The sequence below is a fragment of the Exophiala spinifera genome (genome assembly GCF_000836115.1).
Source record: "Exophiala spinifera strain CBS 89968 unplaced genomic scaffold supercont1.1, whole genome shotgun sequence".
Classification (NCBI taxonomy): Eukaryota; Fungi; Ascomycota; class Eurotiomycetes; order Chaetothyriales; family Herpotrichiellaceae; genus Exophiala; species Exophiala spinifera.
In genome coordinates, this window is record NW_015622513.1 from 679,043 (window position 1) to 703,985 (window position 24,943).

At 52.8% G+C, this 24,943-nt stretch overlaps 8 protein-coding genes across 8 annotated transcripts; 4 read left to right on the forward strand and 4 right to left on the reverse strand.

The window, feature by feature from the left end:
* Window positions 1–1,074: 1,074 nt before the first annotated feature.
* PV08_00253 (uncharacterized protein) lies at window positions 1,075–2,034 on the reverse strand (the record flags this gene model as incomplete). Its single annotated transcript, XM_016374619.1, has 1 exon — window positions 1,075–2,034. The coding sequence occupies one exon, from the start codon at window positions 2,032–2,034 to the stop codon at window positions 1,075–1,077; it is 960 nt and encodes a 319-aa protein (XP_016239895.1).
* A 935-nt stretch (window positions 2,035–2,969) lies between these two features.
* PV08_00254 (uncharacterized protein) lies at window positions 2,970–4,422 on the reverse strand (the record flags this gene model as incomplete). Its single annotated transcript, XM_016374620.1, has 2 exons — window positions 2,970–4,014; window positions 4,082–4,422. 2 exons carry the CDS (start codon window positions 4,420–4,422, stop codon window positions 2,970–2,972), a joined length of 1,386 nt encoding a protein of 461 aa, XP_016239896.1.
* A 2,799-nt stretch (window positions 4,423–7,221) lies between these two features.
* Window positions 7,222–8,441, forward strand: PV08_00255 (uncharacterized protein; the record flags this gene model as incomplete). Its single annotated transcript, XM_016374621.1, has 2 exons — window positions 7,222–8,043; window positions 8,097–8,441. 2 exons carry the CDS (start codon window positions 7,222–7,224, stop codon window positions 8,439–8,441), a joined length of 1,167 nt encoding a protein of 388 aa, XP_016239897.1.
* Window positions 8,442–9,290: 849 nt separating this feature from the next.
* Window positions 9,291–11,909, forward strand: PV08_00256 (uncharacterized protein; the record flags this gene model as incomplete). The annotated part of the gene is made up of 4 exons (XM_016374622.1): window positions 9,291–9,803; window positions 9,864–10,011; window positions 10,068–10,422; window positions 10,496–11,909. 4 exons carry the CDS (start codon window positions 9,291–9,293, stop codon window positions 11,907–11,909), a joined length of 2,430 nt encoding a protein of 809 aa, XP_016239898.1.
* Window positions 11,910–12,938: 1,029 nt separating this feature from the next.
* Window positions 12,939–14,569, reverse strand: PV08_00257 (uncharacterized protein; the record flags this gene model as incomplete). Its single annotated transcript, XM_016374623.1, has 4 exons — window positions 12,939–13,549; window positions 13,742–14,081; window positions 14,248–14,333; window positions 14,392–14,569. 4 exons carry the CDS (start codon window positions 14,567–14,569, stop codon window positions 12,939–12,941), a joined length of 1,215 nt encoding a protein of 404 aa, XP_016239899.1.
* Window positions 14,570–14,943: 374 nt separating this feature from the next.
* PV08_00258 (uncharacterized protein) lies at window positions 14,944–18,117 on the reverse strand (the record flags this gene model as incomplete). The annotated part of the gene is made up of 1 exon (XM_016374624.1): window positions 14,944–18,117. The coding sequence occupies one exon, from the start codon at window positions 18,115–18,117 to the stop codon at window positions 14,944–14,946; it is 3,174 nt and encodes a 1,057-aa protein (XP_016239900.1).
* A 460-nt stretch (window positions 18,118–18,577) lies between these two features.
* PV08_00259 (uncharacterized protein) lies at window positions 18,578–19,495 on the forward strand (the record flags this gene model as incomplete). Its single annotated transcript, XM_016374625.1, has 2 exons — window positions 18,578–18,637; window positions 18,686–19,495. 2 exons carry the CDS (start codon window positions 18,578–18,580, stop codon window positions 19,493–19,495), a joined length of 870 nt encoding a protein of 289 aa, XP_016239901.1.
* A 1,220-nt stretch (window positions 19,496–20,715) lies between these two features.
* Window positions 20,716–24,624, forward strand: PV08_00260 (myosin-1; the record flags this gene model as incomplete). The annotated part of the gene is made up of 3 exons (XM_016374626.1): window positions 20,716–20,718; window positions 20,776–24,124; window positions 24,188–24,624. The coding sequence occupies 3 exons, from the start codon at window positions 20,716–20,718 to the stop codon at window positions 24,622–24,624; spliced, it is 3,789 nt and encodes a 1,262-aa protein (XP_016239902.1).
* Between the last annotated feature and the right edge of the window lie 319 nt (window positions 24,625–24,943).

Below are 24,943 nucleotides of genomic sequence, written 5' to 3' on the forward strand. Positions count from 1 at the left end.
TTCTGCTGGGGTCACAGGGCTTTTTCAACGGGAGCCTTGCATGTATTTGCTGGTTTAGTTCCCTTTTGCTCACAGTCTCTTCCACCCTTCCCGATCTAGGTATAAAGAGCTCCACAATTACTGTTCTAGATCTTCCTCGACGCGGACAGTCACAATATCAAGGCCACACCAGCATCTGAAAGGAGTGATATCTTGTCCATTTGACCTGCAGGCGTTGCTCGACAATATGAGTGGGAGACCTCGACACGTAGACATACTTTTCGTGCTACGGTGGCCGCCACACTACATCACTTCACCATTCTGCGCGTCCGTACGCGTCTCAACCACCACCAAAAGCTGCAAAAAAGATAAGGCAGGCGAGTGTAGATGGCCCGAATTGAACCACCTACACTACCACTCCATTTGCTCCTGCGCGTAGGGGCGTCCACTGATCTTGGGTTCCGCATACTCCGCAAGTCGAGACAGAACGACCGCTAGATCCGTCCTGGAATGGCCCAACCTACCAAACCACGGGCGCAGCCCCTCCCAATGTAGCGCGGTCATGCTACGCCATCCCGACCTCTTCGGGGCTGCTATGTGACAAAAGTTCACGTCTCAAACATATATGGACTGGAAATAGGAGGGTGTGGCCGTGATAGGCTCAGAGGAGGCTTGACCGCCCTCGGAGTGGAACCCCTTATTCACTGCCTCCTGTTTTGCACCTGATCATTTCACTGCCTTTGGATCTCGACGTGTGCTGCCTGCAGTATGCCCATGATTCACATGTTGTGAGCACTTATCCTGCGTAGGGATGTCGAGAGTGACGGTCTGATAGTAGTCCCCTTGTTTGGGAGTCACAGGGACAGGAATTCATCGGCTCGATAAGAGATCAAAAACATGAACAGAGAGAGATAGAGAGAGAGAGGAAGCAATGAATATTTCAAGTGTTCGGCGGGAACACTCGGACGCAAGACGACAAAACCATGATATGGAAACGCGGTGATATAATCCCCGAGGACAAATGCCATCAATGTAACCTCCATGAAATCAACTCTGTCGACACATTCTTATAATCTCGAGCAACCAAGGTGTTTCTCACAATGAGTTCTCAAGCTCGACTACCTCCTTCAGAGCAGCCTCGAACGCGGACACGTCCTCCTTGCTTGGCTTGGGCAGTGGCCGTCGGGGATAACCACCGTAGCCATAGTAGGTCTGCAAAGCACTCTTGGTACCTGTAATGCCGCCTGCAATGACCCCCCAGTCACCGCGGGCGACGATCGCTTGGATCTTCTGTGCTTCCTCGACCTTGCCCTGGGCATACAGGTCAAAGACCTTGACGCAAGCCTTGGGCACCACGTTACCCAGGCCGGTAATGACCCCAGACCCGCCGGCGATCATGGTCTGCAAGGTGAAGTCGGCTGAACCACCCAGGCACAACCAGCCCGATCCGGCATCCGTGGCGGTGGCGGCGTTGACGGCGTTGGCAATCCTGTTCAGTTTGCCGGTGTTTCCGCAGGTCAGCTTGCACCCGACAATCTTGGGGTGTTTGGCCAGCTTGATGATGGTGTCGGAGCTGAGGTCCACGCCCGCGGCGGCGCCGGGGTAGTTGTAGATGAGGATGGGGATCGGCGACTCCGTCGCGACGTCCTGGAAGAACTCGACGAAGCTCTCTTGCTTGTACGACGCCTTGTAGTAGGACGGCGGGAGGACCAAGGCGTAGTCGCCGCCGGCTTCGTCGGCGTCTCGGCAGAACAGGACCGTCTCGCGGACCGACTGCGCTCCACATCCTACCACGATCGGCATGTCCGAGAAGCCTGCGTCGTCGAGTGCCTTTCTCGTCGTGCTCGTCACGAGCTTTCTCTCCTCCCGGGTGAGGTGGACCGCTTCGCCATTTGACCCTTGGCAGGTGACGGCCTTGAGACCGGCCTTTGCGAGTCTGACGGCGTGTTTGGCCACGGTGGCTACATCGACGTCTTCGGTTTCTGGGTCGAAGAATGCCACCATGGGCACGTTGATGCCTGGTTGCAGCTGTCGCGTTGGTCGGTGTCCGTTCATCTTGAGATATGATGATGCTCCTCGGCGAAAAACGATCAATGGGTATGAATAATATATGTTGACCAAGATACTCTTTGGTGTAAAAAAAATCCCCGCCCTTGTCTCGTTCTGTAGATGGAAGAGGAAATCTATCAAACAGCAAATGTATGACTAGAGGGGAGAGGGAGAGCTTGAAATCAAACAAAAGAGCAATGACTTCACGACCGACTTGGGATATTCAGTGGCACGCGGGACGGCTGTCACGGCATATATGGCGTATGGTATTGACTTTCAACACGGCGACACGCCGGCTCTCGTTTCACAGGCTTATTCTATTCGTTTTCGGGTCTGGACGTGAGAAGACCGAGCGAGGAGAACAGAACGTGGTCGCACTCGTATCGCCCTCGACGAACGGTGGAGTGTGGAGAACGTGGGGTGACGGAGTAACTGGCACCCTCGTTACGCGGGCATGATTCACTCCCTTGGTAGCTACAAGTACCCTGCCGATCGGGGATGTTGCTGTAGAAGGAGAGTTGTCCGTACGGAGAGAGTTCGACGACATGAATGTGGAAGGGCGCGTGCTGCGATGCATCGTATCTAATTGTCCCTGCTCTGTTAGACGCCCGGGCCGGGTGCTGTATTTTGTATAGCACTCATTCAGCGTCATACGCAGCACTCTATGTGTCCTGTAGTTGTTCCTTTCTTTCTCAAGGCTACAATATACACGCAAAGACTCCTCTCAACGGCGTGTGACCTCTGAGTCTTTCGCGGACGGACATTGGGCGTCAACGTGGGGGTTTTTCAATCCCCCACGCAACCCACGGCCAACTCCAAAGATTCCTCGTTGCACGGGCAGTTGAACATGGGGAAACAAGAGGAACTGCCATTCCTACCCGTACTTCTTCTCGGGTCAAAAGCCTCCGCGGGAACCGACATCGGGCCATCACCGGTGATTATTACTTCCCCTGTCCACGCCGCCGACGAAGTAATTCTGCAATGGGAATATTGTCCTCGTCGTAGAACTCAACCTCCTCATCGACACCGTAGTCTTTGAGCCTGTTTCCTCCTGAATCCTGCCACCCTTCCTCGCCACTGCTGACACTCCCGTCACCGTCATCGTCGCCGTTGTCAGAATAGTAGTCATTCTCGATTGGTGTGCCATTCTCTTCTTCGAAGCGTTCATGGAACGGCTTCCGTCTCTTGACGGGCCCACCATAATGCTCTGCACGACGCTCAAAGTCGGCCCGTTGACGCTCCTTGAAGGCCACCAGCTCGTCGTCAGGTGAGAGACCGGCATGCTGATGGACAAATGCGTCCTCGGGGTCGAGTGGCCGAGCAAGTCGTGGCATTCGATCAGGGTCAGGGGGAGGCCAGCTCGTCCCCGGGTCTTCAAATCCGTTCGTCTCAAACACGATCCCGCTTGTTTTGGGGGTTGGCGAGAAAGGCCAAAACCACGCGATCACGTTCGACGTGCCCATACCCTGCACGATGTTACTCCAGATTCCGATGTCGTAAGGGAACTCTTGTCGCGTGATGCGGATCATGATCCCGTCTGGCCCGTCCAGAAACCCTCCTAATGCCCGTGCTCGTCGTAGCAATTTTGCGTGGCGCTCAATCTCCCAGCTCTCGATCGTCGTTACGTTGCCACCCAGACCCCAAATCGTGCGCAAGAAGGTGATGGATACCATGAAGAGCGTGAGAGAGTTGAGGACGATCAAGAAGAACAGATGAATCATCTGCGGTAGGGTTGGTCCAAGGTACTGTTCTCGCGCCGGCTCGTTAGCTGTGCAGTCCAGGCGTTTGATAAATATACCAGGGCAAATGCTTACGCTCGGCATGTGTCGGTCGTCCCAGATGATACGTCCACGCACGAACAGAAAGTACTCAAGGTAGCACATGGCCGACACCGCGTACCACAGGAAACGCATGAAGTGCGGAAACGTGAAGTGAGATACGCAGTTGACGGTCCAAGGACAGTGGTGGTCCATTTTGGGGATGCATCTGTTTACCATGAATCAAGGTCAATGGACTAGCATCCCATGGTTCGGGTGAGGGAAAGAAAACAAACCTCTTGCATACTCGACAATGATGCGATCGAGGAGGTTTAACGGCCTCGCATTTGCGACAGTAGCGCTGCCTCGCGATGGCTTCGTCGGCTGCAGAGCTCGGACTCGGGTCTTTGATCTCCTCGGGCTGCCAGTCCTTGGGCACTCGGCCCGGATCCGTGGTGCAGGCTCTTGAGTACGAGATCCATATGCACGCAACTAGTGTGTTGAAAATAATGCTTTCTTTGCGGGTTAATGGGCCAGGGGTGATACCCAAAAATAGATATTGCGAAGAATAGGACAGAAACGCAACAAGCGATATCACTGCTGGAGCGGCGAATTTTGCTAACCGCGACTCAGCCATCGTGCTCAAGTCATGAAACAGAGAGATTCAGAACAGTTGCACCATCATATCGACATTCTGTGCCCAGGCCAGATGCCTGAGTTTGAGCGTGAAGAGGACTGGAATTGGCCTCAGTTGACCTCGACGAAGGGAGAAGATCGCTCGCTGTGTACCTCTACGCCGTAGGAAAGATCACAGTCGCCATCAAAATACCGAGACAAATGCTCTCTCGTCAGGGTTTGTATCTCGCCGACGCTCGATTGGAGAGGAAGAAGATGTGGTGAGCCATATTTACTGATGGACGAGGTAATTAATTACAGGTAATTGATCTTGCCAAGGTTTTGTTCGAACTGCTCGCGCGTCACCCCCCGATTAGGAAACAGGGTGATGCCGCCCTTGCTCACCCCCGACTCGCGCAACCAGGGGTGAGTGATGGTGTGTGTGTGAGGTGTTCAATGTGGTTGTTTTCCCACTCCGAAATTCCCCAGTGTAGGTTCAATCTCAAGTGTACCGAGGCTGATCAGGGCGAGATCTCCGCACTCCCCATGGCCAGGACAGAAGATGGGGGATACAAGGCAGACAAACCATGTGAGAGCCGACGGTCAACGGTAGCGAGACGGATAGGGAGAAGAGTGGCCAGATTTCAAGTGTCTATTGTCTGATACTACCCCCAGAGAGGACCTCTGGAGATAGAGGAAGCGAATATGCATGCCAATAGTTCTGGAAAACGCATCGATCTTGTAAGAGACCTATATCAAGTTCATTTCATGCTTCTGCAATTATACTACAACCACATGGTAGCAAAGCTCATACTAGACACCTAACCATAGTCATGTAGCTGATACAATTGACACCAACAACGCCATCGTCAAACTTCGTAGAAACTCTCGGGGCTCTCGAGATGTCTGGTGTAAAACCACCGGCCATGAGGTAGTTTTCGGTGTTTTGGCGGCCTCTATGATGACTTCTTCTGTTGGGAAAGTCTTCGTGATAGACACTGGACCAAGTAACCCCCTTCCCAGAATCTCCGAACCTGACTCGGAGTTTGAAAACACTGTGGTCTCGATCAAGCAGCCTTTGTCTCTTCTCCGTGACTCTCCTACCACTGGCCTCGCGTCTTGTTTCGCCCTCTCGGCCCTACACGGTACTCTCTCTCTCTCTAGAGCGAGGGTGTCAGCTAGAGGACCGAGTCGCGTGTCGGACTCTCCTCATAAACAACCGTCGCGTGCGAAGTCCACCGGTACCAGCACTGAGGTATCACGCGTCGCGTCGTACGGTGAATGGTTAGCCTCCACACCCAGCACGGGCGGCCTATTAAATAATTCAGCGCGAAGTCAAAGGTTATCAATGACTTTTGCAGAATTTCCCTCAACATTCACACATCTCTCGGACCGTGGTGGCTCAGTGGTAACACTTGAGGCTCAACACCACGGAAAAAGAAACTGCGCCTGTGTGGTGTCAGTGGATTTTGAGTTCGGGCTCTGCGCCGTCTCAAGCTCCCGGGGGGGAGTACTCTGCCTTAATGGCCTCACACGGGGGTCTATTGGGGTGATTCTCTGTCGAAACGTTTCGAGAAAAAACCACCGGGTTTTCCCTCGGTCTGGACGTCAGTTGCCTAGCGTGCAGCTGGCCTCCAGACTAGAGTTTTGCTGAGTGAAACAAATGGTTCTTTTTTTTTGTTGTTGTATCATAGACCTTTTGCACATACATTCGCATCGCGGCGCCACAAACTTACTCGATCGCTCCAAAAGGACATTGGCGGTCCAGGGATAGAGCGATGTCCAGGTTGATATCTTCAAAATCGGAGTACTGGACTCTTATCTCCGAGTTGGACGACACCCATGAGTTATTCCGACCTCCTCGAACAGCGGCGCAAGCAAAGCCCAAGGAGTCTCAAAGGGAGTATTCTCTCAAGGCTTCAGTATCAGGACGTTGCCGGTTGTCAGAGGAGGTTGAAAGTGGCCAAGATGGTACAGAACTTGTTGAAGTTGGTCGTTCGCTGTTCACCACTGAAAGAAATTCATGGTCCATCGAACGCGGCTTCGGCAGCACCAACGGCAGCTTCAACATCATCGTCTCCAGCCACGGCCATCATTTCAGACAGATTCATCCTTGGGGTTCCCAACGGTGTAAGTCCCACGCATTTTGACTCGGCATACTCGCCGTTGACGTAGTTGTTTGTTGATGTGGAACGAGAGCGTCGGCAACGGACTCATGGAGTCCATTGTTGCTGAATAATGATTAATTGGGTTGTAATCAGGTTTGGTGGAGGACGATATTAGAAGGTTGGAAATATCAAAACAATTGTTAGCGCTGACACTGGCGACTCCAGACAAACTCGACATGACGATCCGGTTGTAATCAGATTTAGTCGTAAGCCCATGATTGGTGGGTGTCGCCAAAGAACGACACGCTCGTAGTAAAGCAACTCGAACGTGTGAAGCTCGATCGAACCGCCATGCAGTATCAGGTGGGACGTTCCGTGCGGTGAAGCCCGCTTGTGGCAGAAGAGGAGGAACTGGAGAGAACTGGTTCTCCAACTTGTACTACCAAAAGTCGGCTGGCCTCAGTTGGTGGCTTCAATCTCTCCCAGAGGGGTGTGGGTGGATAAGCTTACCGTCCCCCCAAGAGGCTCAAAAGTGGACTTGTCCCTCGGGATGCTGAGGCTTGAGGGGGGTGACTTTCTACTCTCTATCTCGATACCCAGATCTAGAGCTGTTTTGATAGCGAGCATTTGATTCTGTCGGTGCGACCGAGGTATTTCAACAGGTGCAGAGTGGAAGAGAGATCACAAGTAGCTCTGCCTGTGCGTCTACAATCATGGGTCAACCAGGGCATGTAAATATTCCTCCCAGCCCTCATACCTGCCAACTCTCCATCATCAACACGACGTGCGACATCTGCGTTCCTCCTCCATGGCTTGTAGAGCCACCAATCGAAGGGTATGAATGGATGAACCTGCCGACCTACTCGTTTCACATCAAGCATGCTTCTTCAGGGACCGAACTGCTCTTCGACCTGGGCGGTCGCAAAGACTGGGAGAATTTTGTGCCCAATTTGGCCAACTTGATCCGCGAGCAGATGCGCGGTCTACGGGTCCAGAAGGATGTCATAGACATTTTGCCAGATGGTGGCGTTGACATCAACAATGTTCAGGCGGTGGTGTTCAGCCACCATCATTGGGATCATGTCGGCGCCCCTGGCAATCTGCCCAAGTGTGTCCGGTTGGTCGTGGGGCCTGGATTTCGGGATGCATTCCTACCTGGATACCCGACGAAGCCCGACTCGGAGTTCCACGAGGCAGACTTCGAGGGTCGAGATGTGGTGGAAGTGGCCTTCACGGACGACTTGAAGATCGGGAAGTTTCAAGCACACGACTATTTCGGCGATGGCAGCTTTTATATCTTGAACGTGCCTGGGCATGCGATCGGGCATGTCTCTGGTCTGGTCCGCACCACACCAGATACTTTCGTCTTCCTGGGAGGCGATGTATGCCATCAGGCGGGAGTGTTTCGACCGACCAAGTCGATACCACTGCCGGATCAGATCCCGGACGAAGCTGTACTTGACCAGCGAATACCCCGGCCATGCCTTTGTACGGGCTTCTTGTCATCTCACCCCGACCAAGCCAACGGTCGCACAGTAAGTTGAGCTCGACTGCTTATGTGTAACGCAGCTAACGAGAGCGACCCCAGACTCCCTTCCTGAAAATCCCGACTGCTGCAGGAAGCTGGTACCGTGAGCCTGAAGTGGCTCGACAGTCGGCACAAGGTGTTGAGGAGTTTGACGCTGACCCGAACGTGCTGGTGGTCATCGCTCACGACCCAACGTCGCTAGAGGTGTTTGATTTCTTCCCCAAGGCTAGTATGAATGACTGGCAGAAGAAAGGCTGGAAGCGAGCAGCTCATTGGGGGTTTTTGAGCGAGCTACCATACAACGGCAAGACAGTGAGGCCGACATTGGTGGATGGATTGTATGACAAGGAGGGGAGGAAGCTTCGAGGATTGGATGTGAATGAGCCATTAGCTGTATATACCTGAGTAAGGTGTATCCTCCAGGTAGAGATATATAATGCTGCCTTGTACCGGCATTCCGGACCTTGAACCCCGTGGCGGTGAGATCTCTCAACTTACCCACACCAGGCCGGGGAGTTGTACCAGTACTAAGCTGTACAATCTCCTCCTCGTACTCGTACAGATCAAGCCAAGCAAAAACACCACCGCGATCCCGGTTCCAGGCTCACTAGGCAGATGAGGCGGGCCTAGAGAAAGATCCCACGCCTGATACAGCTCGCGTATGCATGATGCACGAGTCAGCCGCCGCCATGCTTGGGTGAGCCCAACGAGAACATGGCCCTCAATGGCTCCGGCAGTTTGGCGCCCAGTCTCCTCACCTGAGACGAGGGCATGCATTGCCACGCTGGCACGTTATCAACCACTTGTCAAGCGAGGGCGACGAGTAGAGCTTCCTGTTTCTCGACGGACTCCGGTCGACGATCATCGTTCCGTGACAGCGCAGCGTCCGCATCCTCTGCTGAATGGGTTTCCGGCAACAACTCACAGGCCTTTTCTGGCTGTCCAAGTCTCAGCTTCACGCTTCATGCCGCTTCTTGTCGCCTCATGAGTGGTAGGCACATTGGTGCCCGCTGCTACTGCACCTTATTTCTCGTCAAGCGGCCTCGCGTGTTTTGAAGGCGCAGCTATTCTCGCAGCTGCACCTATTGATCACCGCTCTTTCGTGTCTGGCCATCGACCCCTTCGTCGTCATCAAGGCAAGATGCAGGCTGCAGGGCGCCGTCAGCGCTTTGGAGTTCCGCCGTTTCCTTTCTTTTTTTCCTGTTCATTTCATTTTCTGTTTGTATGGTGTTTAGACGGTGAATGTGAGCCGCGATGGCTGAAAATTCAGATCAAAGGCACTGGCATCACCCTGACACGTCTGTGACGGACTGTATCTTGGGTCTGAGGAACAATATCGACACCGAGGAGCTGCCAGGTCTCACGAACCTGATTGACGACTGGTTTGATCCTAATGTACCGGTGACACAAGAACAGTTCGTCCGGCGCTTCTTGCGTGCCTTCAAGCAGTCGAACACAGACTTCACCTACGAGAAGATCATCGGTGATTACGACGACGAGGTCCAAGGCATATTCAATGACTTCGTCGACGGCAACATCGACGCCCAGCAAGCCGCTCAAAAGTATCGGCCCTATGAGACAGACAAGTTCCCTAAGAGACGTGGTGATTTACGCAAAGGGGGGCTCGAGACTATTGTACCGACAGACCTCAGTGAGCCAGTCTCCCTACTGGCAGCTTTCCCTTCCAGCATACCTTCACGGATTCGGTCTTTCTTCGCCAATGTCATCCCAGGAATTAGGAAACCTAGGAGGGCTCTCTACGTTCCGGTATGTACCCCTCTCAACCAAGGCTGGGAAACTATCAGCCTCAATACTGACTATTATCAGTCATTCAAGAACCTTGAGTTCCAGAATTGGGGCAGGACAGTGCGCAATACTCCTGCACTCACTTGTGTGCCAAACACCGCCCTAGATATATGTGATATTGTCAAATACGCAAAGAAGCACCAGATGGGTGTGCGGGTGTCTGGATTTCGTAAACATCCTGCTCCCGGATCCTCTCTTTCATGGCCTTGCTGATACAGATACCAGGTCATTCATGGTCCCCCGTCTTCGGACGGTCTCACGACAGGAGTAACGACAACAACAACGGTGACATTCTGATCTCTTCTTTGGGCCTCGTTGATGCTTCAGTCTTGCCCAACTTTACCTCTCTTCCAGGCGATATTCTCGAGCCCGGGGCCAAAGATCTCAACTCCATCATCGTCGTTGACCACAGCTACGTCAAAGGACCTAAACTCGTGGACGGCAAGAAGTACGTTAGAGTCGGCACTTCCACAACGAATGAGCAACTGAGGCGATGGTGCATTGAGACGGGCAAGGTCACTCTTCCCATGAACATCATCGAGGTTGAGATCACAATGGGAGGAGCCAACGCAACCATCTGGTGAGTTTACTCGTACATTCCGTTCTCATCGCCACACTTCGGTTTAAATCCAAGCTAAACTCTGCTCTGATAGCCATGGAGCCGGAATCAACAATCCTACAATGTCTGATCAAGTTCGCGCAATCGAATACGTTAACGCAAATGGCAAACTCTGCAAAGTCGACATGTCTGCGCGAGCCATGCTTCGCGCTGCAGCAGGCTGTTTCGGGCTCATTGGTGTAGTCACGCACCTCGTTCTCGAGTTCGACCCAATGTCTTGTGCACTGATGGAGCCACGGAAGTTTCCTGTGGTAGAAGCTATCCCTCCACCTCCGGACCTACCGGACTCCGCGATCCCTGGGCCCCTACGTCCGAAGCATGCGCTCAGTGCCGATCGGAAAGCACAGATCCAACGTGACTTCGAGACCCGCGCGCTCGACACCGACTACGCCGAGTGGTTCTGGTTCCCATACTCGAGCGAAGTGTGGGTGAACTCATGGCACAAGACTTCCGATCTCTCAGGTGCGGTGACCTATCCTAGCGACGCAAAGACCATCTTACAAGTCTTCGGCACTATCGCCGTCAACATAGCGCAACAGGCAACGTCGCTCCTCAAAGCGACCGAGGCGCTGCCGGAAGTCCAGACGAAGGTTCTGACCTGGCTAGCCATGAAGAACCTCGACGACATAGGCGAGAACGGCAAGAAGATCAAGACATGGCTCCCCGATGCCCTACATTTCCAAAGAGGCGTGCAGAATGTCCGTGTTCGGGATCTCGAAGTTGAATTCCCTCTTCAGCCTAAACTCGAAACTAAACCGGCTGTTACTGCCAATGGCCATGCGAATGGCCACGTCAATGGTGTTGTCAATGGCAATGGCCACGTTAATGGCAATGTCAAGTCCGACGGCAGGGATATCAAAGCAAAGACCGCGATCGACTTCACCACGGTCCAACGCGCATGGTGGGACGCCATCATCGCATGCTACGCGTCCATCGACACCTGTCCCCAACGCATGCCTCTCGAAATGCGCATCATGTCGTCGTCCGATGTCACGCTGGCACCCCAACGGGGCCACAAGTACGGCACATGCTCGATCGAGATTCTCACACTCCAGTCCATGGCGGACATCTGGCAACCCTACGCGCAGAAGGTGCTGGACAAGTGGTCCAGCTACAGGGACGCACAGGGGGCGTTGATCCCCGTCCGCCCGCACTGGGCGAAGGAATGGTACGGGTACACGATGCACGGGCGGCAGTGGGAAGAAGTGCTCAAGGGCGAGGAGAGCCAAAGGGGCGGGTACAAGGGTGAGATGGCCGAGTGGAGAGAGCTCATTGCCCAAGTGGGTGCGAAAGACGGGTGGACCACGGCGGAGGCTCGAGCGAGGTTCGGCAACGAGGTTCTCGATTCCATGTTCTGGCAGGCCGAGGGGGATGTGGTGGACGTGGACGTGAATCAGTTGAAGAAGCAGAGTTTGGTCAAGAGGGTGCTGAAGAGTTGTTTTGCATGATGCAGTCAAAGGAGGGAGAGGAGAGACTTACTGTAGGGGGGGTGAGAAGAGGACGGGGGAAGAGGAGAGACTTGCTGTAGGGGGATGAGAAGAGAAGGAGGAGGAGGAGGAGGGAAAAGAGGTTTGAGGATGTTCTATCTTCTCCTTTTCCCATCACAGACTTGCAAAATGGGCGGCGTTACTTCTTTTGAGTTGACCACGCTGATACCCAATACCCACTACTACCTACATCTATGTACCGCCTGCGAGGCGTCTCACGACCAACCCTCAAACATGCCTGCAACGATTACGACTTTTGACGACTTTGATTGAATCCAACGACGCACCACCGACCGACGGCTTGAAAACGACGACGCGACTAATGAATGAACCCTTTACGTGGGGGTACGTTGAACGAAAACCAAAATAAAGGAAGAAGAGCAGTGTCAGCCAGCACTCTGGCACCAGGGGGGGAGGGGGTGGTTGGTGCTGTCTACTCTACTCGAACAAGTACCTATCTCTAGTAGGTCCTTTTCCGGGATGTACGGGTTTGAATTCTGAGATGCCTGCCTTGTTATAACCTGCTATACTTCGATTTATTGTTGTTATCTGCATGAGGGATGAAATTGGATTTTGTTGACTATGATCAAGTTAGATGTTTCATGATTATGCTTTTTTTTTACCATCCTTGACGCAAGCTGACTACTTGTCCCTGTTTCTTGTCTCTGGTTCTGCTGTGATCCCCGTTCTTCTTTCTCCCTCCATCCTTTCCGCCTACTGTCTACTGTCATTGGTGCAAGGTCATCGGTACAAGTCGAAATATTTGTCAATCATTCATCGTTCAGATAGTCGTCTATCCACAGTCCTTGTTCATACTATATATATGGTGACTCTCTGTCTGTCTCTTATGCCGGACAAACCTCCTCCTTGTATCCCACCCACTATCGGCGTCCGGTTCGTCGACTCAAGTCACTGACACCGCGGCCGCTGTGCTAGCAACGTGTGGAAGGCCGTGGCGTAGAAAGACCCGTCGGTGGTGCGAAGACTAAATCAATATCCCTTCTTCCTATCGACGACGTTGAACATCTTCTCCCCCCTCTCGTGCCTCTTCCAGTTCGTGACAAACAGATCAAAAGCGCGGTCGAGGTACTCCTTGCCCAACGAACTGACGTGCGGCGTGATGATGACGTTCTTCGCCGACCACAGCGGGTCGTCCTTCGGCAGGGGCTCGGGGTCCGTGACGTCGAGCGCCGCACCGCCCAGCACGCCGTCGTTCAGCGCGTCGACGAGCGCAGGTTGATCCAGGATGGGCCCCCGCGCGATGTTGATCAAGAACGGTTTCGCCGCCGCTCCAGCTCCGGCGGCCTTGGTCTTTGGCGAGCCGCCCGACGAGCCGAGGAGGTCGAACTCCGCGGCGCCAAACACGTGGCGCGTCGCCGGGGTCAGAGGCAGCGCGACGAGGAGCGCGTCCAGGCCCGAGGCGAGGAAGGTGTGCAGCGACGTCGTCGACGTGCCGCTGTACCATGCACTCGGGATGGTGCCGTCCGGGTCGCCGGTGCCGGGGACGAAGTATCCCGTGTCTTTGCGCGACGAGGGCGTCGGCCGCGGCGAGGCGGTGTATGCGTGGATGTTGGCGCCGAGCGCCGCGAATACTCGTGCGGCTGTTTTTCGTTGTTTGGTTCACCCTTGGTCAGCATCAAGAACAGTCTGTTTAAACAGCATCTCCCAAGCACAAGCCGCGCTAGTATAGTCACAGCAGGGCCTTTCATCAAGGGTATATGTTAACTCATACGAGGGCAGCCTTCTGTCTGTGCAGCAAAAACAACAACGACGACGGCGACGACAAAACATACCTTGTCTCCCGATACTTCCGTACCCTGCTATGCCGACCGTCTTACCCACCCAGTCTGTCCCCGCGAGCTGGAACTTCTCCCCTTGGCCCCAATGACGCTCCTTCTGCCACTCGTACTCGACAGCGTAGTGCCGACTGGCCACAAGAGTCGTCATGATGATCCATTCCGTGATCGGCGGACCGTGGATACCACTCGACGTCGTGATTGTGATGTTGCTGTCTTTGACAACCGGGTGGTCCGTCCAGTGATCAACGCCCGCGGAGAATAGATGGATGAGTTTGAGACTTGAGATGGGAGGAGGGAAGATCAGCAACAATGTAATGAAGCTCCATCGGGGCTCCTGGCAAAGGGGGGCGAGGACCTCGAAAAATCAAAGAAAAGAATACATACTTTGGCACAAGTTCCGGGTTAGGAGGGAGGGCGAAGAGGGTGAGGAGGATGGTTGCGGATTTCCATAAATCTTCCCATCGAAAGAAAACCGATCCAGAGTCAGTCAATGTACATACAGGTCGCATCAGATGCACAAACAAGGCCACATCTTGCTGGTCAGATCCCATCACCGAGACCGAAGGACCGGTAAGACAGATTTGCCCTGGTATTGTATCATAGACACAGATATTGGAGACCCAAAAAATCCCAACACAACTCACCATCGGGTATTTGACTTCCTAGCGTTTTATTATCCTTGAAACCACCGACGGCTCTCGACACTTGGTAGTATGTGATGTCAATATCAGGAAACTGTTGCTTCAATAATGCCGTGAGATGTTTGGGCTCGGGATCGCCGAGGGCAATCACGAGATGTTCCTTGTCTGGACCGCCTCCCATGTTGAAAAAATGTGAGATTGGCCAGGCTAGAAAATCGTCAACAAAGTAGCAAAGCTGGGCCGAGAACACAAGAAAAGAACAAGACGGCGTGGATCGATTGAATCTTGTAAACTCGATATTGCACCATCGGCAACGAGCACGTCAAACAAATATTAGTCAGCCAGCTTCGTCACCACCAAAGGCGAGACTAATCACAAGAATCACAAGAATCAAAGTAACGTATGCATCTGCTGTCGAAGTCAATGAACAACCTCGTAACTCATCACGCTCATGCTCGTGCTTATGCTGCCCATGCTTTGCCCAAGTCATACCAAAACGCCCTCAAACGCCCAAAGGCCAATTCCATCTCATCTCTCAGCCATCGTCCCTCGCTGTCATGACTGCTTCACAACACCTTTGCCCTCACCATCACCACCGAATCTTCCCACCGTCGCCCACTGTAGCTTTGTTCGCTTATCGTCCCGTCTCTCCTGCAGGCCACTCCAACCAAGCTTCTCTTCGCCCATCTTGCCCAATCCGCCTTCCCGAATCCAGCAACCGATGACGGCCCGAATCCAGCTCAGCTTCTCTTTAATTTCGTTGGTGCGAATAATCTCCATCTCTGAGCGGCGGAGGACATCCGTCATGATGTCTTCCAACGGAAAGCTGGTGGTGCCTCGTCGCTCCATGGCCTCAACTGTGATGATGCCGTGATGGGCTAGGCTGATGGCGTCAGTCGGCACCAAATAAACACAATCGACGTGGCACCGCAACTCCTCCTGTCCTGACTCTTCGGAACGAATAAGCAGCTTTGTATGATCGGGAAAGTTGAATTGTAATCCACCATCGGCGAACCTCCAGACACCGACATTCCCAACTCGCTGGTAAAAGTGGACAAAATGTTTGCTTTTGCCGTCCGCTTTCCGCTCCGTTGAATCAGTGCCTCCCATCTGCTTGTTCATATACTTGCCAAATTTATCCAGTAAGCCAACCTCCTTCATGCGTTCCGCCTCGCTTCCCACCAAGTTGGCCTGTATGGCATTGGCAGCTGGAACCTGACCTTGATACTTTTCCAAGTCGAGCCAGAACTGTTGAGCTGGGATGTCCACCCGTTTCATGTCGACTCGGTAGTCACTTTGCTCGTAGAACTCGACGTCATGAGCGTCGCGCCCTTGAGGCACAAATTGGTATTCGAGGCCCTTCGCTCGCTTCAGCGTATGCCTGCTTGCATTGCGCATAACCACACAGCTACTCGGCATCATATTATCTTCGGAAGACTTCAATACCATGCCAACAGTTGCATCAGACAAGATGTACGCAATGCCGTGGCGAGTGGAATAGTCGACCCACTTCTCGACCCGAGGATATTTCGATTCCTCGCGTTCCTTTCGTGTGCCATAAGTCGGTTGCGGCCGTCGACCCATCTCGTCAAGTTTGCGGGCATCCAGTGCTTTATGAAGAGCCTTGAGTGAATGAATGACTGCAGAAGCAGAAGAATGTGGCACTGAGTTTGTGGCCTCTCCGTCTTCAATGATCCTCGGTTGATGCTTGGGGAGAACTTTCCTGGGAGGGGAGGCAGCAGGAGGCGTGCTAACCGGCTTCTCCAGTGGCTTGCTACGTGGGTGCAGAATATCAGGGGTCGCGCCGATTTTGTCTCGGTCGTTCGCGGTAATCGGTTGTAAGGCACGAATAGGTAGATCACCAAGTGAACCCGAGGAACTAGATGATGATGATGAAGAATCCGGACGAATAGTTGCATTAACCATTTGGACCATGGCGCGCGAAGGTTTTCTGACGACCTTCTGTTCAGCGAGTGATTTGCCGAGAGGAATTCCGCTCTGAACTCTGCGGGACTCCGGCTTCTCAAGGCTGGCTTCAATCTGTCTTGCGAGGCCATCAATTGCGTCAGGAACCGTCGCTGATCTGGGAAGCGTTTTCGCCGTATGAGAGACGGCTTCTCTCAACGTGGTGCTTCTCGTCGCACGGATTGTGGCTGCTCTCAAAGGCCGCTCTCTCAAAAGACCTTGATTTGCTTGCTCCGTAACCTCCAGCACCTTGCTCTGGGGAGGTTCGGCCAGATTATTTCGAAGTGCTCCTGAAGGCAGTGCTTGTTGTCGCTGTTGGGCTGCAAAGCTCTGTACTGGTCTAACCGTCGAAGACACGGATACCAAAGAAGCTTTATACATTGATCCCGGGATAGACACGGTCTCTGGATTCGAGGTCATTGTTCCTGCCTTGTCGATGATCGGCTTGCGGCTGCGGACTCGATTCGTCATCAACGGGTGCTTTTGTCGTGCTGTCCACTCGGCATGTGCGTCTGAAAACTGCTTGTAAAGAACACCCGCAGGTAGAGGAATCACAGGAGCACAACCTTCTCGGTTCTCTGCTTCGATTTCCAATAGAGCGGAGATACCAGCGCCAACACCAACCCCAGGACGAAGTCGACCGTCGGAACCAAATCCAACTCCACATTCTCGGCACAGTCTACCAAGGCTCATGCCGTAGCCCGAGCGTACTCTATCACCTCGCGGATCCGCGTTTTCCAGCCATGCCGGTGTTGTTTTGAGGCAGATTGGATCGAGCTCCTCGGCAATTGCGCCCATGGTGAAGAACTCATGCTGGACCAGCTCATCCATTTCAGGCCTTTCGGCAGAATTGAGCGTTAGGCAAGATGCTACAAAGTCCTTGGCTTGGTGAGGAATGTAATTCTTGCTGTCGACCCTCCACTCGTACTCTAGTCCACGAAGCTTGCTGTAGATCTCTTGCTGTGTCTTGGACTGGAATGGAGGGGTCCCCATGAGCATGGCGTAGCAGATAACACCCACTGCCCAAGTGTCTACCTTGTTGTCATGACCTCGGTTGCCGGACTTGCTTAGAATTTCCGGCGCAATGTAGTTTGGTGTACCACAGAGAGTCGTCCTTCTGTCCTGTTCGTCTGCCATTACAGCGGCAAGACCAAAATCTCCGATCTTGATATTCATGCGCGCGTCCAAGAAAATGTTTCCCATCTTGAGGTCCCGGTGAATGACAGAACGTTTGTGCATATACTTGACTCCTCCACAGATCTGTACCATGAATCTTCGAACTTCTGGCAGACTGAGACAACCTCGGGCCTTCACCATTTCTGTGAGACTGCCATGAGGACAAAGCTGAAGCACAACGTAGGTATGGTCCTCAATAGTAAAGGCTCTCAGAAACTCGACGATGTTTGGGTGGTGCATCTTCGCATGTATCTGTAATTCTGTCCGAAATTTCTCCAGCATCTTTTTCTGCTCAACCTTTGCCTTGACGACTTTGAGAGCGAATATTTCAGCTGTGCGTTTCGACCTACCCTCGAAACATACAGCGAACCCTCCTTTCCCTAACTTTCTGCCCATCAAGTACGTCTCCGGTGACGACCCGGGCTCTGTGATGACCGAGGGGGGTCGCCATTTGTCGTCAATTCTATCCGGGTTCGTGGGTTTCTCCTCAGGTCTTGCTTTGGACTCAGGGCGAGGCTTCTTCGCAGCCTTTGGTAGTGGTGGTGGCTGCATGGGGAGATTGACAGGACGGGGAGAAAGGACGTCCATGTCAGTATGCGACTATGTGTCGCCGAGGATGGAAGCCAAATTCTGTGTAGCGACCTCAGCACTGGCTCTTGTTCATCGGGTTCGGGAGAATGCTAGTGCTCTGCGAAACAACGAAGATGTGTGCCAGAATGCAATACAACAAGAAGCGGTGGTTGTACCTAGTTACGGTCTCCCCATTGGCTGCCGCTGCTTGTCAACAAAGTGCCCAAAAGGGAAGTGACGTTCCGCCGATTTAGTGCCTTGGCATCGGTCGACCCCCTCGTGGTTGAGTCAGCGGCTCTTCTTCGGTTCTTCCATCACCCAGACATGCTGCCTGTGATCGCATGCTTCGTCTTCGCTAAAGGAAGCCATCAAGAGTTGCGCGGTGTTGTAAGAATGTGCTCAAGATGTTAAGCACATTGTATGGGAGCCGACTGCCAGCCTACCGGAACGTCCGAAGCGACTCGAACCGTGTCTCGAGATGTCACTCGCTCTCAAGTTCACCTCGCTGGCCGTCCGTACTTTTGCTAAACCCATAGCTGTAGGTATCGGCAGTACATTACAGCTTTGAGTATACTGACAGTTGTAGAATTTTATCAAGAAACAAGCCCGCGAGCATGAGGGCTTCCGGCGAACCTGCATCTCTTTTGCCCAAACTCTCCACAGAATCGATATGCGATGGAGGATAGGTCTTTTGCAAGATGCAGCAGCCGTTGAGAAGCAGGCAGCCAGAGAAGCCAAAGCGGCCGAGGCGAAGAAGCATCAACATAGTATACCGACGGTCAAAACAGAAGCACAGACGAAGGCAGAAGAGGAGGCCGCAGCCCGCGCAGCCAAAGAGGCGTCTGAGCCACCTAAACCCCGGCCAAAACCTAGGATCAAGCCTCTGTCCGAAGCAAAGGCTATCGAATCGGGCGCTACGTTCATCAGTGAAACGTTCCTGTTTGGAGTTGCCGCTGGATTGATAGTTTTTGAGTCGTGGAGGTCTGGCCGTAAGGAGAGCAAACGACGGGACGATGTAGCAGAGCGCCTGAATGATCTCGAAGAGTCTGAAAAAGCCGCAAGACGGGCTTTGGTGGAACTGGAGCGAGAGGTCCTACGTCTTCGAGCGAAAGAGAAGAACGGCAAGCAGCACAGTAGCACGAGGATACTGCCCCCGGAGATCTATGAGGATAAAGACGAGGAAGAGGAGGAGAAGCCCGTCGGTTGGTTCGCTCGATTGGCATCTCTCGTATCCAAGGAGACGCCGGACAAGGAAGCATCAGAGGCGCTGGACAAGAATGCCCCTGGTCCAGCCGAGAAAATACTGGTTGCATCTGACAAAGTCTTGGAAGAAAAGCACAAGCAAGCTATCATAGCCGCCGAGCAGAAGCCCACTGAGCAAAAGCCGAAACGGTGAGACGGATGTCCAGGAACATTCTGTAACGCACAGTCTGCGTATCTGCCGACTCAATTTTGTCCTCTCTCCAATGTACGTTTACACTTCATACGAGATACCCGACTCCCAATTCCAAAAAGAAATGTTTGAGATCAGGGGTGCTCCTTTTCGTGGCTGGCAAGAGTGACTCTATCCAGCACGAGCTATGGTCTACAATGGCCATTTCATTCCAAGGTAAATTTAGTATCCGAGCTGTAATGATGGTGGTCCATGTTAGAGGTTGTAAGCATTGCCATTGATCTCAAAGCCTCTCTTCCCGCTGCGCTTCCAACAACCCTTCACCATAGCGGAGGAAGAGAACAGATATGTCATGTTAGAGGAGCGATCATCACAAAATACCTTATGTGGCTGGGTTTCGGAGGATTCCATGAACTCGCTGTTCATAGCACAAAATTCGCAGCTGGCTGTGGTGTCTGTCTCTGCACATCCCTGCAAAGTCCAGTCAACAGACAACACTAGTTATCGATGGCCGCGTTGGCGAGGACGTATAGATGTCAGTGCCAACGTCAATCAATGTCCCGAGCACTCCATATAGGCTATGACAAAAAGAAAATCGGACACCTAGGGCCACAATGAATACGGCATCAGGCTTCAGTGGAATTCTGCTGCCAGCAATACGTTTGTGATTGCGCGTCCACAAGGCTGTACAGACTGCTCAGCCACAAACGAAGTTTGCAGATTGTGGCGATGGTACGAGCACTTACTGTACAGTCCGGGAGCAGAGAGTGTGGGAGATTAGGCATTGGTCGTTGGGCCGTAGCAGTGGCCGTCTTTGGTTTCAGGCCAACGTAGCGAGGTTGTCGACGACCTGTGCCCATCATCCGCTCTGTAGCAGAAAACTGTCAGTGTCTCACAGACTGAGGCTTATTTGACAGCGAGGTATTTGGCTTCGGGACGCTGTGGCTTCATTGCTGACCTAATTCCGCAGCCGCCGCGGGATCTGTATGACATACTCTGCACTCCGTACTCAGGACTCAATCCCAGCTAAAGATTGTGCCTAAAGATTGTGCCTGCGCTTTTGGGTTGCGACCAGGCAAGCCGCAGGCAATTCCTTTTCTCTTGTTCATCTTCCACTCGCTATCGTCGCGTCCTTGTATCCTCTGGCAGGCTTTGTGGCGATCAGCACCTTTATCACCACCATCCTCCCTGCGCGCATGTCCTAATCACGATCCTCCACTACCATGGTAAGCCCGCGTTCACATCAACCCTCGCGCATAGCGACGTTCTAAACAATCCTCCAGGGCCAAACGAAGCGTCGCGAAGGCAAGTCCTCTCGCGCACCGAAAGCATCTCTCTTCGGTGGAGGCAAGTCAAGTCATGCAGACTCGGGACAGCCACAGATCAAAAAGGCCACATTTGAAATCACAAAGAAGAAGGAAGTCGGTGTTTCAGATCTGACGCTGTTGAGTAAGGTTTCCAATGAAGCCATCAACGACAACCTGAAAAAGAGGTTCGAGCATGGCGACATCTACACTTATATTGGCCACGTGCTGGTGTCGGTCAATCCCTTCCGGGACTTGGGCATCTACACCGACCAAGTGTTGGACAGTTATAGGGGACGAAACAGACTCGAAGTTCCTCCTCACGTCTTCGCCGTTGCCGAGTCTGCCTACTATAACATGAAGGCCTACCACGAAAACCAATGTGTCATCATTTCTGGAGAATCGGGCGCTGGGAAAACGGAAGCAGCCAAACGGCTGATGCAGTACATCGCCAATGTCTCTGGGGGCACAGATTCGAGGATCCAGAGAACGAAAGACATGGTCTTGGCCACCAACCCGCTGCTGGAGTCGTTCGGCAACGCCAAAACGCTGCGAAATAACAATTCGTCTCGGTTTGGGAAGTATCTCGAACTCGAATTCAACCAGAATGGCGAGCCTGTTGGGGCCAAAATCACGAATTACTTGCTGGAGTCCTCGAGAGTCGTAGGACAGATCACCAACGAACGAAACTTCCACATTTTCTATCAGTTCACCAAAGCCGCCCCGAAGGAGTACAGAGACGCATTCGGCGTTCAGCAGCCACAATCATACGTATATACCAGCAGATCCAAATGCTTCGATGTACCGGGCATAGACGATGCCAGTGATCTTAACGAAACCATTGAAGCCATGAAAATAATTGGACTGACCAAGGCTGAGCAAGACAACATATTCCGTATGTTGGCCGCCATCTTGTGGATCGGAAACATTACCTTCCGGGATAATGATCAGGGCGGTGTTGATATCTCGGATCAGTCGGTTGTTGATTTTGTGGCATACTTGCTGGAAGTCGAGTCAGCTCATGTTCACAAAGCACTGACTGTCAGAATTGTTGAGACGGCTCGAGGTGGTGGCAGGCGTGGCTCTATCTATGAATCCCCTTTGAACCCTGTCCAAGCAATGGCTGTACGTGATGCGCTGGCGAAAGCCGTCTACTTCAGACTTTTCGATTGGATCGTCTCCCGAACGAACGTCTCGCTACGAGCACAGGGAGCTGTCAAAAACACGGTCGGTATCCTCGATATTTACGGATTCGAAATTTTTGAAAAGAACTCTTTCGAACAACTGTGCATCAATTACGTCAACGAGAAGCTGCAGCAGATCTTCATCCAGTTGACACTCAAGGCTGAACAGGAAGAGTATGCTCGCGAGCAGATTCAGTGGACGCCCATCAAATATTTTGACAACAAAGTTGTCTGTTCGCTGATCGAAGACAAAAGGCCACCCGGAGTCTTTGCAGCTCTCAATGATGCCTGCGCCACTGCTCATGCTGATTCTGGAGCCGCGGATCAGACATTCGTGGGCCGTCTCAACTTCCTATCAAGCAATCCCAACTTCGAAAACCGACAAGGCCAATTCATCATCAAGCATTACGCTGGTGATGTCAACTACCAGGTCGCCGGCATGACAGATAAGAACAAGGATCAGCTTTTGAAAGATTTGCTGAACCTCGTTGGTGAGAGTTCCAACAGTTTCCTGCATGAGCTCTTCCCCGACCAGGTCAATCAGGATGACAAGCGACGGCCTCCAACTGCAGGTGACAAGATCAAGGCTTCAGCCAATGAACTCGTCGACACTTTAATGCAGGCACAGCCATCATACATTCGTACCATCAAGCCCAATGAGAATAAATCGCCCAAAGAGTACAATGAGGCGAACGTTCTCCATCAGATAAAGTACCTCGGTCTTCAGGAGAACGTCCGCATTCGCAGAGCTGGTTTTGCCTACCGTCAGGCATTTGACAAGTTCGTCGAACGATTTGCACTGCTGTCACCAAGATTGTCATATGCAGGAGAATACACCTATACTGGTGATGTAAGGACAGCCTCGGAGATCATTTTCAAAGACACGAGCATTCCCCCGGAAGAGTATCAGATGGGTGTTACCAAGGCTTTCATCAAGAGCCCTGAAACGCTGTTTGGATTGGAGCATATGCGAGATCGATACTGGCACAACATGGCAGTCCGAATTCAGCGAGCCTGGAGAAATTATCTGAGGTATCGGGCAGAAGCTGCGACAAGAATCCAAAGATTTTGGCGAAAGTCCAAGGTCGGGGTTAAAGAAGTGGAATTCAGAGACCAAGGACACCGGCTGCTTGCTGGGCGCAAGGAACGTCGCAGGTACAGCTTGCTCGGCTCGAGACGTTTCTTTGGCGATTACTTGGGCCTCAATATGCCCGGCGGTCAAGGCCGGGTTCTCCGAGACTCCATCAACCTCAGCTCCCAGGAACGATGCGTCTTCTCGTCGCGCTGCGAACTGCTGGTGGCCAAATTTGGAAGATCATCCAAACCATTGCCCAGGATACTGGTGCTTACCAACAAGTCAGTCTACATTGTAGTTCAGGCTGTGGTCAACAACCAGCTACAGATCTCAGCCGAAAGAACAATACCTGTGGGTGCCGTCAAATATATTTCGACTTCCAGCCTGCGGGATGACTGGTTTGCGCTGGGTGTCGGTTCGCCCCAGGAACCCGATCCGCTCATCAGTTGTGTGTTCAAGACAGAATTCTTCCTTCAATTCAAAACCGTTGCTGTTGGAGGAATGAACCTCAAGATTGGACCAACGATCGAATACAACAAGAAGCCCGGCAAGCCTGCTTCGGTCAAAGTTCAAAAAGACACCACCGTTCCAAGAGATGATGTGTACAAGTCTGGAACAATTCACGTTCCTCAAGGCGAAGCACCAACCTCTGTCTCGCGGCCTACGCCTCGAGGCAAAGCGATTGCAAAGCCTATTACAAGTGGCAAGCTACTCCGCCCTGGCGGACCCGGTGGTCAGCCTTCGAAAGCTGCCTCGAGAAGGCCCGTCCCTGCAGCACGGCCTGCAGCTCAAACACCACGACCTGTACCTACACCTGCCGCTACACCCGTTCACCACGCTGTTACATCCCATCTCAACGGAGCCTCCTCCCATGCTCGTAACGACTCAGCCTCTTCATTTGGCCGTGCGGCCCCTCCTCCGCCTCCACCCCCACCTCCTGCCGCAGCACCCGCTGCTGTCCCATCAAAGCCTCAAGCTAAAGCCAAGTACGACTTCAATTCTCCCAATGATAATGAGTTAAACATAAAGACTGGAGATATTGTCGAGATTCTGAAGAAGGAAAACAATGGTGAGCCTTTCCCATTTGAGGAATCCGCTTTTGTAGATCATATATACTAACGCATTCGTATAGGCTGGTGGCTCTGTAAAAACGTGCAAACTATGAAAGAAGGCTGGACGCCGACGGCGTACGTCGAAGAGATTGAGCAAGCTCGTGCCGCTCCGCCTCCACCTCCACCACCGCCGGCCGCGCCTCCACGAGCTGTTCCTGCGCAGGTCATTGCAAATGGGCATACCAAACCTGGAACTCCACCGGTCATTGGGAAAGCGAAGCCGACGCCACCTGCGCCTCCAGCGAAGAGGCCGGTGCCCGCGGCGCGAAAGCCAGCTGCTTCACCCGCCCGCGACAGTGGCATGAGTCTGGGGACCGGAAGCGGCACCGATTCGGGCCGTGCAACACCGAATAGTATCGGTAGCGGCAGTCTTGCTGGAGGGCTGGCTGAAGCGTTGAGGGCAAGACAGAGTGCTATGAGTGGCAGGCAAGAAAAGGACGATGATGACGATTGGTAGTAGTCTTTGAACGAGTACCGTATGTGTACTCTGTATCTGAGTGTAGCAAGCAGAGCCTCGACGTTTTGGGCTTGAGATTCATGAGATTGAGATTGAGCCTACCTGACAGTAAAGTAAACCTGAATCGTGGACTCCGGACCCTGATGATTTCGTTCATGGCCTGTTTTACCTTGAGAAGCCAAATGCGTTACCCAAAGCCAGGACCCCCAGATCCTTTCTGAAGGAGTGGGTTTTTCTATTTACTTTGGGTAATCCCATCACCGGTCTTACCTGCGGTACTGCTCCAGAGGGAGGTAAGAAATCCTCTGGTTCCCCTCCT